A 14,597-nucleotide genomic window follows, 5' to 3' on the forward strand; every position below is an offset into this window, starting at 1 on the left:
AGAAAGAAGGCTCTTTTACTTTTTTTAAAACATTTTTATTGATTGATTTTTAGATAAAGGGAGAGAGAGAAAGAAACATCGAGTTGTTCACTTTTTCTGCATTCCTTGTTGATTCTTGTCTGCGCCCTTACCGGAGATCGAACCCACAACCTTGGTGTATTGGGGCAGGGCTCTAACCAATCAAGCTACCTGGCCAGTGCCTGGAACAAGGCTCTTTAAACAAGTTTTTGCCAATGTTCTGAATCTTTGTGACTAAATGATTGCTATATTTTACCTTATTTTCAGTTACTGGGACAAACATTAGCCTCTGAGTCAATACAAGTGGCACGTGACATCGTATGACCCAATATAATCAATGAATTAGATCATGCCCCTTCTAATTTCCCCGTAAGAGAAGAAATCTTGTTTTCCAGGTAGATGGAACTTGAATGAAGGTAAAACAGGGTTTGATATAGGACTGCTGTTACCAAGACACTCAGGTTTTCCTAACTGGGGAAGAATAGCTACATGTATCCAATAGGCCTAATACTAAAACCAAGGTATATATTTAAAAAATGTGAAGTCAACAAATGGATGAAATAGATGCCACCTAACTACTGGGACCCCTGTCGTATGAGGACAAGGGATTGCAGTTGGCTAAGGGTTTGCCTACTACATCTCCCAATGTGATTCCAGTTCACTTACAACCCCCTGGAACATCTTTTCCGTGCCTTATTCATGAAATAGAGCTCAAAGGGGAAACCAGTGACATATAAGCAAACACATATTGCAAGAGAGAGTAAACCAAACTGGTGGTAAAAACATGACCTTCCTCCATAAGGTCAAATAGTTTTATTTTTGATTAAACACTACAATACAGTATATATCCATTAAAAAAAGAAAACTCTATAGTGTATATAAATTATTCCTTCCAGTCATCAATTCTTTGCTTTTCCATTACAGCTTTGGTACAATATGAGTTCAGTATATAATTTTTAAATACTTTTAGCATCACAAACTCAACACAAAGTACAAAACTAATAATCCAAATTAGGGATATTATGGTCTACACAGTGGTATTCAGTGGTAGGAGAAAATCTTACCTTGATGAATTCATGTCACTAGCTAAGCTATAAAGGCATACCTAGCAGACATGACAGAAATATGCACCATTAACCAGCTAATGTGTGTATTAGTCTTTGTTTTTTTTTTGTTTGTTTTTTTACAGAATACCAGCAGCAATCATTTGAGTGTTGAGTGAATAGTTAAGTCCTCAGCCAGTTTTCCCACTTTGCTCCTCTTCCCTTAAAGGCCATGAGTAATATCTGAAGAAATGTACCACAGCCAGAGCGCTCAGAATTTGACCTGCCACCCGGCATTGCTCATACTCGCACAGTTTGTCCTGCAGCTAGCTGACATCACGGGGACAGTGCTGGAGGGGCAGTGTGGGCCAATCAGCCTAAGGTTGTTCTGAGGGGTCGGCGGTGTGACATTACAGTAAACAGGCATTCCAGTGGCTGGGAGTGACCCTTGACCTGTCTGGTTAGGTAGCATGATTGGCTGTTGGTATGACTGCTGGGGCAGTCCTTGAGAACCCTGGGTCATTGGCACCTGTAAAAAGACACAAGAGAGAACTGTTCATGAAGAGGTTATTTTGGGGTATGCTGTGAGATACTGTGATGTCATGAAAAATATTCAAGTTTTTGGGTTCCCGAATCTCAGCTCTACCTTTTATTCGCTGTTTCACATTGGACAAGTCACTTAATCTCTCTCATTTCCTAGACCATTTGCATAATGTCAGGTACTTCAAGTGCCACCTGGAGGATTGCAAGGATGATGTACACTGCTTGGTACCTGTCTGGCATGCAGTAAATGCGCAGAGGTGTTAGTTCTGAGCTTCTGTCCTCTCTCTTGTGACCGTCCTGGGACAGCACTCTGGACCTCCATTCTGGATTTCTCTGTTGGGAAAGCCATGCTCCTATTCTGGTTTTATGCAAACAAAGTGGCCTAGAGCCAACTGTAGCAAGAGGGGCTTTTGTCCCAGGCACCTAAGTCCCTCTCAGCTTTAGAAACCATCTAACATGGAGCTGGAGGTAGACATTGATACAGTGTGAGTAAGGACTGTCAGGGTAGGAGGGCTGAGGATAGATTCTTCAGGGCCAGAAGTACCTGGTTACTTGGTGCAGCTAAACACGATGATTAAAGCATTTTACTACCCTTCACTTCCTCTTCTAGAGTGCATAACACTATGGGAAATGCAGTTGTTAGGCTCCATAAATGTCCTTTGAATGAATCTGAGATGCCATTTTAAAATCTCATAACTTATAATTGTGGTAAAATGAAGTTTTTTTTGGGGGGGTATGTAAAACAATGAATGGTAAATTGAGGGCTTTCTCCCAATAAGCAACATTTCTATAGAACGCCCAAAGGTCTTCATCAATAGAAGTTTGGACTAAAGACTTTTCTTGCATGAATAAAAAGTTTATATGGAACCACACTTGGCAAGGAAGGTACATGCCACGGTAATTATAGAAGCAGGCATTTCCCATGTTCTATTCGTCTGTTATAACTTTGCCTCAAAGTCAACCATGAATAGTGGCTGTGCCTAGCACCCGCCCAGCATGGGGGTGTACCCACAGCCTGTTGTTTGGCCAGTGCTATTTTATAACCCTGCTGATGTGCACCTGATAAGAAGACATTGTTGGGTAGGAGACCATCACACTTTGCACCGGAGTTCCTGGTTGGTTGCTCATGACGCTCTGACTCTGAGCCTGCTGCACTCCCATCAGGCCTTGGAACCCCTGTTGACCAGACAAGACGGGCTGGTAACCTGCAAAGGAAAACCATCTTTTGAACTGGCTGTGCCAGGACAAACACAAGTGATAATTTGGTGGGGTGAGAGCATTTGTTTACAAGCCAACCTTCAGACATCTCAATCTCCACAATAGGAAAGTGTTATCCAAATGCTTGTTTTGTAAAAATGCTTTTTTGGGTAGGGGTTCTAAGAGGGACAAGAGTATAGCTCTCCAAAATTGACTGATATTTCCATCTTTATGCAGAATAATCAATCCAATGAGCATGTTGTGACAATGGTAAATTCATGACAAACACAGGCATCTCTATTGACATCAGTTGGCAGATTTAATTTATATCTTTCCTATATGTCTTTTGCTTTGGTTTTGATGACATTTGGAGAATTCACAGATTATCAAGCACTTTTCTAATTACATTGACACACTCTTACTTTTGCACCTTTCTGCATAACCTCATGTCACCCAGAGGACACAAACATGCATTCTACTTTGTGTCTCATGAACAAAACGATTCCCTCCCTGACTGATTTGATGTCCTTTTCCTTAGACAAAAGACCATAACAGCAAGTGAAAGGTATTTCATGTTTTTGTTCTGCGAGAACATTCTGGTAAAACACTCCAATAAGTGACCACATACATGTAACAGATGATCCAGAAGGCAACATGTAAAAACTTTATATGTTTGTGTCCTTCTGGGTGGGTAATTAGTTGAGTTTCTTTTCTTTTGGTGGGCCAGCATTTATTTGTTCTAATTATTTAATCACCACAACAAGTAGTTTAAGTATTCTTAAAGGAAGGCTATAAACTGTTGTACATGTTGTAGAAAAGTGATGATGTAGGTGAAATGTTATGATAGCAGAGAAACAAATTTGCTTCCTGCTGTCAACAAGGTCCTTCCAGACCCCAAGTTATTAAATGCACTGACTTCCCTAGGAATAAGTGCAGCTTCTCTCTCTCTCTTTTTAATGTTTATTGTTGAAAGTATTACAGTTGCCCCCCTATTTCCCCCCATTAACCCCCTCCACTCCCGTCTCCTCAACCCCCAGGCCTTCACCATACTATTGTCTGTGTCCATGGGTTATGCTTATATGTATACAGGTTCTTTGGTTAATCTCTATTCACCCACCCACGCACCCCTACCTTCCCTCTGAGATTCATCAGTCTGTTCTATGCTTCTATGTCTCTGGGTCTACTTTGCTCATCAGTTCATTTTGTTCATTAGATTCCACATATGAGTGAGATCATATGAAACTTCTTTCTCTGGTTGGCTTATTTTCTTAATAGTGTTATTAGCATAATTCTCTCCAGGTCCTTCCATGCTGTCTTAAAGGATAAGCGATCCTTCTTTTTTATAGCTGCATAGTATTCCATGGCACAAATGTACCACAGCTTTATCTACTCATCTACAGATGGGTACTTGGGCTGTTTCCAGATCTTAGCTATTGTAAATTGCACTGCTATGAACATATGGGTGCATATATTCTTTCAGCTTGGTATTTTGGATTTCTTAGGATATATTTCTAGCAGTGGGATCTCAGGGTCAAATAGCAGTTCCATATTTAACTTTTTGTGGAAAATCCATACTGTTTTTCCTAGCAGCTGCACCAATCTGCATTCCCACCGCAGCTGCTTTCTTAATACAATTCTCTGAGGGAGAATCTTTAAGATCTTAGATTTTTCTCAACATGAACATTAAAGTCTTACAACTAGATTTCAAAAACAAGACAAAAGGTAAAAAAAAACATCCTAATTGATATGCATTATTAATAAATAATCTATATTTTGAGTGCATGTGAGAGTTTTACCTGATATTGAGGAAGGTGAAGAAGGATAAAATTATAGTCTTTATGGAAGACCATATTTTACTTCCCTTGGCCATACAAAAAAGTGTATCTTCGTCCATTTTAGAAATATTGTGGCTACATGGCTGGCCAAGAACCACTGAGTTAGGAGGTCAGCTGTATTCACCAAAGAGATGGCACAAGGAGTGGTCCGTCTGGAATACCAGAGAGAGCAAGCCTGAGAGGCCTGCCTGTGCCCGCCATCAGTGGGTGGAGCAAGTATGGAATCTAGAGAGTCACCTTTTGGCTTTCTCTACATGTCCCATTGCTTTACGTTCATATTCCTCACCTTACTTCATTTTCAGAGTTTTAATGAGTGATTGTGAAGTTTTATAAAGTCACCACCCATTAAGAATATAATTAAGAGTGATGACCTCCCCAGCAGCCACACTGTGCCCACAGTACCCAGTTACGGCCTTCCTTTACTAGGCTCTGCGGGTTAGACTAGTGACATCAGCTAAAATCGTTTACCATTTATACAGCAGGGAAAAACCATCAGACTAGGAAACAAGAAAGGTGACTAAGGCCATGTCACAGTCCTCACTACCTCCCAGAATGCCTCATACACAGACACACTTGGGAGTAATTTCTTTTAATATTAATTGCCCATTAAAAATGTTTTATATTATTTCCCATTGTCTAGGTCTTCCACTCTAATTCATATATCTGTTGACCCTAAAAAAAGTCTGTTGCTGTTTTACCATTTTGTTTTCACATTTCTCCTAGCCACACACCATTTATTTTCTGGAGGTAAAAAGGGTAGCCACACCAAATTCATTGTAACAGTAATTGTGAATACAGAGAAAATAACAGTATGGTTGTAGAAAACTTAGGACCAACAGTCTTCCTGACCATTTAGTTCTATAGCAAAGGGCAGGCAGTGTGAACCCATCCATTCTGAAGTCCCCGGGATGGTAAATATAATAAAGCCTTATTTTCCAGTTGAAGAGTCAAAGTACAGGTTGAAAATTAGAGAAATGTCCTAAATTTTTGACTTGAATTTGGCCATATGGTGAAAGACCAGCTGGCCTCAGTGGACCTTTGGCAGAATACCCACAGCTATCATATAGACAAAAAGAGGGGAGGGCAGCAGGGGAGAGAGGAGGTCAGGAGAGGTGCGGGCGGGTGGGGGGCAGGGGGAAGAGAAGGGGCAGTTGCTTCTATTATTTATGTATTTGCTTAGTGACTCCTCCCATCCTTTCACGGAGTCTGTTCAAAACTGAATAGAGGTGGCCTAGGAGAGTCACTATTATACCAGCTTTAAGCCCAAATTGGGGTGAAGAGAAAATAAGTCTTATGATAATAGAGATGTGAAGACATTCAATAAACAGAATGTTTTTGGAAGGCACAGATGAGATAATATTCAAGGAGAGAAAAGAGCGAGGGGGTGGTGTGGCCGCTTCCCAATAAAGGGGCAGAGTCTGTGGGAGCGCGATCCATCTTTGCCGAGAGCCCAGACCAGGCGCAGAGGCTGCAGGCCTCCCTCCCAGCGCCCCCTCTGCCTGATGATTTGTGAACTTTAATATTCAGCTATGCATAGCAATGGGCTACCAGCTCTGTGCTGGGCTTCCCACAGTAAACACACTTAAGGCAAATAAAGATTTATGTGGGGAGCGCATGCAGCTCTACAATTTTGAAATGAAAACTTAAGTATAAAGAAAGCCCAATTTATATTCATGAATCCCATTCGTTACTCCATTTGCTCTCCGGGCAAGAGATTTACACCTGGAATGGTTTAATTGGAGGTACGCATTTCTGTAAATCATGTTACAGCGGGTAGGTTGCAGCGTGGTCCTTCAGACAGGAAGGAGGCCGTGCGGAATGTGAGTCTGAGCTCTGGTCCAGAAACAGACAAATAGACATGCAATAGCGGTGACCTAAGAATGAACTGACAGAGTCTGCCTGGGACACAGCACACCCGAAGGCAGAGATGGCAGCGTCGGTGGCAACCTGCTTATCTCGTCTATTCAAATGAGAAATATGTTCCGGTTTGTCAATTCTCTGCTGTGAGATGATCCGTTTTCCATATTTATTGAGGATTAGCAAGATATAGTACATCCTGGGAAACAGAAACAGCACCAGTATCTGCCCTGTAGGCGTGCTATGGAGATCATGAAGACATTAGTGATTTTTATTATTTCTTTCAGTCAAGGTTAATTCCATTTTCAAGTCACATGCCTCCTTTATTTTCTGGAGGTAAAAAGGTTAGGAGTGGACAAATGCCTCCTAGCAAGTAGAAGAATGCATCCCCCTAAGATTGAGGAGTTATAAAATTTCAAATGCCTGGGCCTTATAAATCTGAACATGTAATAGTGTTTCTACTGAAATACAACCGTCATTGAATATTATTTGTAGTTTGAGTATAACTCGTTAATATTCTGTCAAGGGATGCAAATTGATTGGGTATTATAAATTGGCATGATTGCCTGATGGACATTATTTAAGCTCGTACTTTACCTGTACTTTCAGGCTTTTGTTTCCCTGGCTATTGGTTTTGGAGGTTGAAGATGGGGAAGGGGTGTAGTTAAGAGGACAAATATCTCCAGAACAAATTAGCTGAGAAGCTAGGTAGTTCTCATCACCTCCCCAACCCACCCAAACAGTGTACTTTTCATGTTCTGTTTATTAAGTGAAGTATTCTTAATATGATAGAAGGTCTTTGCAAATGATTGAAATTAATAATCTGCTAATATAAAAATCACTGATCTTGGGAGAGTCAAAATACAAATATTTCTCCAGCTTTAAGGAATATTTCTCCAAGTTCCTAAGGAATGAGCTAGCTGTTTGATTGTGAATCCAATCTCTGCTGTTGGCACATAACTTTGCGATGGAGTTGCAGTAGCTCAGCCGTGGCCTAGCTGGGGAACAATATGAAGAAGAAAAACGCTTTCCTAGGCCTGCCTCTCCCTTTGCTGACTTTTTATAGTTCCCGCATTGCACCACTTTCCAATACCTGCCTGGTTTGTTCCTTGAATTCTATCAGTTCCTCTCCACTTTCATCTCCTTTGAAGCCCTTCCATTATAAACTAGCTAACCAGCTCTACTCCGTGATCACTTACTCTAATCCAAGCAGTGAATGAAGAGCTTTTCCCACATTGTCACAACAATCCTGAGAGGCGGTCACTGGTACTAACCTTTTATTAGAAAAAAAAAAAAAAGACAACTGTGATTTAGAGGGAGGTAGGAAATTGTCTGAGGCAGCGCAGCTAGTAGGAGAGAAAGCCAGAATATAAGTTGTAGTTTTCTGACTTTGGCACCCTTGCTTCTCCTCATTAGATGGTAGTACTATTTCTTATACATTCTCCCAACTTTCATACCTTAACATAACCCCTTTCACATGGCAGATACTCAATGGCCATTTTACTGTGTGAATTGTTTTCTCAGTAGTTAAAACAATTGAGCAAAGTGGACAAGAGTTACGATCTACATGTCGCTGAACTAGATCTTGCTAGTATCCAAGAAAGAAAGTCAAAGGCAGAGCATAATAGAAATCAACCCAAACCTCTCAATAACAGTGTTAAAGTTTGTCACTCAGATAATGGGGCACCAGACACACAATTGGGCTAGAGTGGGGTGGGGTTAGTCAAATGGACTCTAGTCCTCCCATTTACCTCATTAGTTTCTAATCAGCCGATTCTATAGTTTTCAATTTCTAGGACCTTTTCAATGAATGGCTCTCCTCATAGTCTTTGAATACTGTATATTTCCTCTGAATTGCTTTATCAACATGATATTAAAATATAAGGTAAAATAATTTATGTCTACATTAAATGTAAGATCAGTTTGGTCATTTGACTCTTCTAGGCAACTGGTTGTCCTGAGGACAGTCTCCTGACTTCTGAAAACAAAAATAGTATTCATATTTTGAATGATAAAGTAGGTAAGAGGAAAAAAGATAAACAGAGACTGCAGAGTAATCTAGTATGTCAGATGAAGGCCCGGAGAAATCAAGATCCCCCAGGCCACGTAAGAGATTATAGACTGCTGTCATTATGCTTGGTAATGCTGTGAACACCATGGATTTGTTCCCAAGGTTTACTTCCTTACGAGGGCGCTGTCTCTCAGAAAGGAAGTCCTTTCCAGCTTCACCTGCCTGTGGCACTCCGGCGCTCCACGTGGCTTGGGAGGGGAGAAGAGCTATGCAGCATGATAATCATGGTGTCCCTGTTGTTTCCTGAACCAGGGGTCCTCGGGCACTAAGGAAGGCACCCGATTTCATTGGTCTTGGCAGAGCTGTCCTATCTAATACAAGTCCAAGGTGAAAAAACCCAGGTGTGACAATGTAGGCCAAGGGGGGGCCAGCTTTGAGAAGCAAGGGATGAATCTTTTGAAGCATTCTCTATGCCGACCTCCCAGTGTATGGGACCACAAACTCTAATTAGGAGTTTTGAGATGAGAAACTAGTGTAGATTAACTGGAAGCCTTTGTTAATCTTCAAACTTGTCAAACAATTAAGATATTGGATAAAAATACCTAGCCTTAGGAATCATAATCAGATACTATTCTGTTCTTAGGTATGAAGTAAAATAGCATGCAACACTCCTAAGAATTCAAGAGGAGGAGGACAAGAATTTGCGCTGCCCCCTCCTTAAGGCCTATCATGACTTCTTTGGTCTTTGTGTCAATGCCGGCCTTCACCTTATTTATGGACACTCTCTGCATCTATCCTTTCTTTTGCTCACCGCTTATTATTCAGTGGTTTTGGTTTCTTAGGAATAGATGCAGAATGACCTGCAGGGAGGCTGCGTGGGGAACAGGGTAATGCAGCCCATGTCCCAGGGACGACCAGTCCATCCTAACGAGTTTGAGGAGAGCTGGGACAGGCCATAAGTGGAAGATGCGTCCTGAAGCAGTAGTGTTCTGCGTACGTGCTCTTTTGCTCATTAGCTTTCATACTGCATAGAGTGTACTTCTTAAAAGCCTCTTTACTGTCCCCTGAGAACATCCACGCATGCATGGGTCATTTTCTAATGGCAATACACATCAGATGAACCATCCTATTACTGCAAGCTCGGGGCCTCTTCACTGCAATTATACCGTCCTGATCCATGTTATCGCAACTACAAAGCTGGTTTTCTTTCTTTTTTTTTTAAATCGGGGCAAACATGAGAGACATTGTTAAATGACTAGAGGAATGGATCATGCACGGAATTTCAATGAATGCCTCTGAGGGAAGCCAGCATTGAATTCCATTTTAAATGGAAGAGGCTGTCATATTATTGAAGTAATTCTCTGAACTTTTCGGGCCCATAGTGCTGTGCTCACAGCCAGCGAGCTTCAACGACCCAGAGGGAGAAAAGCTGCACGAAGGCGCACAAATGTTTTCGGTTCTTAATGAGGCTGCGTGGCTTAGAAGAAAACGTGGCATTCTAGCATCGCATTCTTGCACCTTTACCAGGGTTCATTATGGACGTGCTTAAAGCCAGGCTGGGTGGCAGCAAACTGCTGCTGAAGCAACATAAGGCGTCAGGACAGAGTTGGCTCTAATAACTGTCCCCTCAATAACATCCCCCCTGGTGGCTATTTTCATTGATTGCTTTTGATCAGTCGGATAGAATGGGATAATCATGAGGTCAAAAGTCATGGGGTCAACGTCATTGTGATCAAATTACTGTCACTGTCAGATAGCTACAGGGTGTAACCTAGCCCTGGCCCACTATTGTTGAAAATAAGTGCTATGGGCACAGATTCAATCTGTAGAAATCTACTTATCACTACAACAGGCAAAATTACCTCATGGGCAAGCAATAGTGGGCTAAAAGTGCCAGTGTCCTCTTTATCGAAAAAATATTGTACATTATTTTTTTCCCAAGTAGTCAAAGATATCTAATTTTCTTTAATTTCAGACTGGCAGGGTTCTTACCCAAAGATCATTTTAGTGGTGGGTTTAAACAATAATACTGTCTCATGGTGGAATCTACTGGAAGGCCATAACCAGGGCAGAGACAGTGAAGACCTGAACTAAGGCAGTTGTGGTGGGAATGGAGAGAAGAGACACTTAGGATGTGAAGGATGTGAGCTGTCAGCAACTGGCATCTAGGAGTTTTAGTGGGGTCATATGTTTGATGGACAAGAGCTTGGATGAATTGACTGTACCATAATCATGGCTATCAGTCGTCTGCTATAAAACTGAACTTTCTGATCAACAAAAACCCTGATTTGTAGTTCTTGATAATTTTCTTGGTGTAAATATTTCCACCATGGTCAATTTCAAGCTTCATATGGCTAAATCAGCTGGCAAAATTCCTGACTGCGGCCCCCCCCCCCCCCCCCCCCCCCCCACTGCTCTAGTGAGCCTGAATGAGAGAGCTCTGGCACACCACTGACTAAATTCAGTGTCAAACAAACTTTCAGTTCACTTACATTTTGTTCCTTTCATCCTTTTGTTCTTCAAGTCTTGTTTACTGTTTGTTTTTTGACCGCTGGTATAAGAATGACTGTAAGCTACTCAGAGCTTATGCAGTCAGTGGAGACAGGCAGACATCTATAGTACACTGGATGTCTTTCGATAGGAGCACATCTCAGACGTATGGACCACTTCTGGTGTGAGTCAGAACCGGGATGCATGTGAGAGAAGGTTTCCAGAAGGTTGTTTGAAAGTAGTATTAGAAGGTGAGCAGGTGTTTGCTCATGGGGTGGGATGAAATGGGAATAATCAAAATAAAGCGGGTATAAACATAAGGACTAGCATGTGAGTAACCCAGAGATGTGAAAAATATGGTCAAGGTGTCTAAGTATTTAGAGGTGGCAGCAGGTTAGAAATGGGAAGAGGAATACAGAAAGAGAAAAAGGAAGCTGGGCTCAAATCCTAGGGCCTTGAAAACCATTTATAAAATTGGAATTGAATGTTGAAAGAGGAAGAGTGCCATGTGAGGTTTATAAGCAGCACAATAAAATAAGGAACAACCATTTCATCAAGTTTCTTCAGGAGTCACTTGGTGATTGCATATGTAGAGGTAGGGAATTGACTAAGAAGAGCATGGCAATAATCTAGGGTACAGTCAGTGAAGGCATGAACTAAAGTGGTAGAGGTGGAGAGAAGGACCACGTTAGAGAGATACTTAGCATGTGAGCTGTCTGAAACTGTCATCTGAGCTGCAGGGAGGGTATGAAAGAAAGGAAAAACCCAAGAACAAATCCCAAGGTTCTCATTTGGTGAGAGGTGATGGTAATGCTGGTGCCTTGGCCATACATACAAGAGGGACAGTAAATGGAGATGATCAATAAAAACATAAGCAAAAGAATTCTGGGGCTCACAGAATTAGGCAAACAGCTGGTCTCAGAGATACAGATGTGGAAACCATGAAGACATAGCTGCTCTTGGAGCCAATATATTTATGAGTGGGTACATATTGAGAAGATAATCAAAATGGAGCTCTAAGGTACAATATTACTCAAAGATTGATCTGAAAAAAAACAAAACAAACAACAACAACCTGAGCTTGGTATGAATTTATGTATGCCACCTATAACCAAAGTTTTCCAACGAGAATTTGTAAAGTTTCATTATGGAGTTTGGGGAACATGACTTCCAATTCCCTATTATTCTGTCTCTTCATCAATATTTCAACAAATGGCCTCAAAGTGAAGCCAATGATGTCACAACTCCAAACAGCAATGGAGAGATACTTCCTGTTTATTTAAATAATCAACTCCTGATTATTCTTAGTAATAGCAATAAGAAATATCTTGCATCTCACCATGTGGGAAATTGTTATTTAAATTCATGGTTTTTATCTGGATCGAGACAACAATCAGAAGTCTTCCAGCTTGTGCACACAGATACAAAAATGTGCTTATCTTTTCAGCTGGCTGGAATTGGAGGCTATGGTCAACACTTAAATCCGATTTCACAATAATTAAAGTGAAAATAAAATTGAAGGACAAATGGTCCGTCCTGAAGACTCTTTCAATCATCCCTCTAGGGCAGGCTGTCTCCATGGTGACAGAGCAGTTTTATATTCTTTTTAATGGCCTGCTCCAGGGTAGGAAGAGAAATGATCCAGATCATTCACTTGTTAACTTTTCCCTTCAACCCACGGCATTTAAGGGGACTACTCACACTTCATCATGGTTAAAGCTTTATAAGCACCCAAATGGAGTGTGAGCATCTTAAGAGAGTCTTAGCCTTTGTGCCTGAGGTTCCCTTCCAGGTCTCAGGGGGGCTCCCCTGCCTGGTACAGCCAGCTCTCTCAACCTTTAGGCAGAGGGAGCCCTCTGGGCCGGATACCCCACTGGTGTCTTCAGTGTAATGATGATGCAGATACACTCAATCCTGCCTCATCCTCTTGTCTCCACCTCTGATCACCTGCTTCCTGCTTACCCCTCCCCCTAGTCCCCCACAAAAGAGCTCTTATCCCTGGATCCGTGGTTCTCAGCACTGGCCTGTTTCTGAATCACTTGGAGGTCCAGTTAGAACACCAATTGCTAGGCTCCATCCCCCACAGGTTCTGATTCAGCAGGTTGGGGCCCAAGAATTTGCCTTTCTGACAAGTTCCCAGGTGATTCGGATACCACAGGTCTGGGGACCATACTTTGAGAATCACTGCTGGGCCTGCTGCTCAATCGATCTTTCTGCCTTGCATTCGTGTTGTTTAATCCACCCCTTTCCCCATCATAGAGTGGGTGGTGGGATCTGACAAGCACTCTGGGGGAGGCCACCTCCCTCTCTGACTTCATTTTCATTATCTGTAAAATGGGGATAATCCTTTCCTCAAGGAAAAGCTGACCAAGGTCAGCTGCTTCCTCTTACCCTCTTTGCCTTCTGGAAAAAAGTTCCTTCTAATAGCAAATCAAGAGGGCTCGGCACTCTTCCTAATCCCTCCTCTTGCTGTTGAGATGGGGCAGACATAGGTCCAGAAAAGAAAGGGAGGAAGAAATATGGGAAGAAGCTGAAAACGGAGTGGAGAGGGAAGAAAACATGAATCTAAAACATCATGTTTAGCATTCTCAGCTTTATGTTAGCATTGGGTGAGACATCTGGGAAAACCAGACTTTTGTAGCCTTGTGTTTTTCAGGACATAACTGTGACTTTGCTAACCAATGGTTATGCTCTCTTGCGATTGAGCCTCAACCTTCCTTTGGCCTAAATGAAAAGCAAGCACCAAGAGACCAGGACCTCCCCTACTTTCTGTGCTATAGCAGACATCTCGTATTCGCTGCTTTTCTGAATCTCTTCTTGGCCTCATCTAAGCTGCTGTCACTCAAATGGACTGTGTACAATGGTTCTAACACCTCCTGGTCCACGGAGCTCTGGTGATGATGCTGGGGTATAGAGGGCTAAGGAAGACTTGCACAGGATCACACACAGAATTTCTCATACATGGGGTCAAAATCCCACTTCCCTGTTAGTCACTTTGTCAGCATCCATACTATAGTGCTTCTCCAAATAGGACAGACTGGACAACTAGGAATTTTTGTTTCCTGGCCACACATCTGTCAGTTCTGCTGCTGTTGTTATATCATTAATGTAACCTTGGAGAATTCTATGTACCTGAACTAGAGCTCATCTAGCTGGCTATCAATAGACTCCTCTAAAATAACACACAGTAGGGCATTAGGGAGAAAGAAAATAAGGGTTCTGAAGATTCAAAGAAGTTATAATGAGTTGCAAAAAACAGAATCAAACCATCTCTTTTGAAACTATCAGCACAACTGTATCCCAATATTTGGATGTAGATATTAGCAGTTATATATACCAACAGGCAGCATTCTGTGGAGGTCATATAGTGGGTTAATAGAGACCACATTTGCACTCCATCCAGGAAAAGCAAGCATTCTCCATTCTTCATTATTGTGTGTGCCTGACTCTACTCACTGAGCTAAGCCCTTTCGATGTGGGAATCATTATTGTCCTCATTTTACAGAGGACCACAACGAAGCACGGGGAACTGAGTAGACTGTTTGGGGCCACCCAGCCCAGGAGCATCAGAATTAAGTCACTAGTGTTCTGCTGGTTTCTTTG

At 41.9% G+C, this 14,597-nt stretch overlaps 1 protein-coding gene across 1 annotated transcript in view; it reads right to left on the reverse strand.

Annotated features, from left to right (window-relative positions):
* Positions 1-1,190: 1,190 nt before the first annotated feature.
* ARPP21 (cAMP regulated phosphoprotein 21) overlaps positions 1,191-14,597 on the reverse strand; it is a 101,823-nt gene continuing 88,416 nt past the window's right edge. Inside the window, exons 19-20 of the mRNA XM_054708005.1 lie at positions 2,664-2,809; positions 1,191-1,590 (exon numbers count right to left, since the gene is read on the reverse strand). Coding sequence (XP_054563980.1) covers positions 1,333-1,590; positions 2,664-2,809 — 404 coding nt within the window. The 3' untranslated portion in view covers positions 1,191-1,332. The remainder of the gene's footprint in view (positions 1,591-2,663; positions 2,810-14,597) is intronic.

This window comes from Eptesicus fuscus, chromosome 18 (assembly GCF_027574615.1).
Source record: "Eptesicus fuscus isolate TK198812 chromosome 18, DD_ASM_mEF_20220401, whole genome shotgun sequence".
Taxonomy (NCBI): Eukaryota; Metazoa; Chordata; class Mammalia; order Chiroptera; family Vespertilionidae; genus Eptesicus; species Eptesicus fuscus.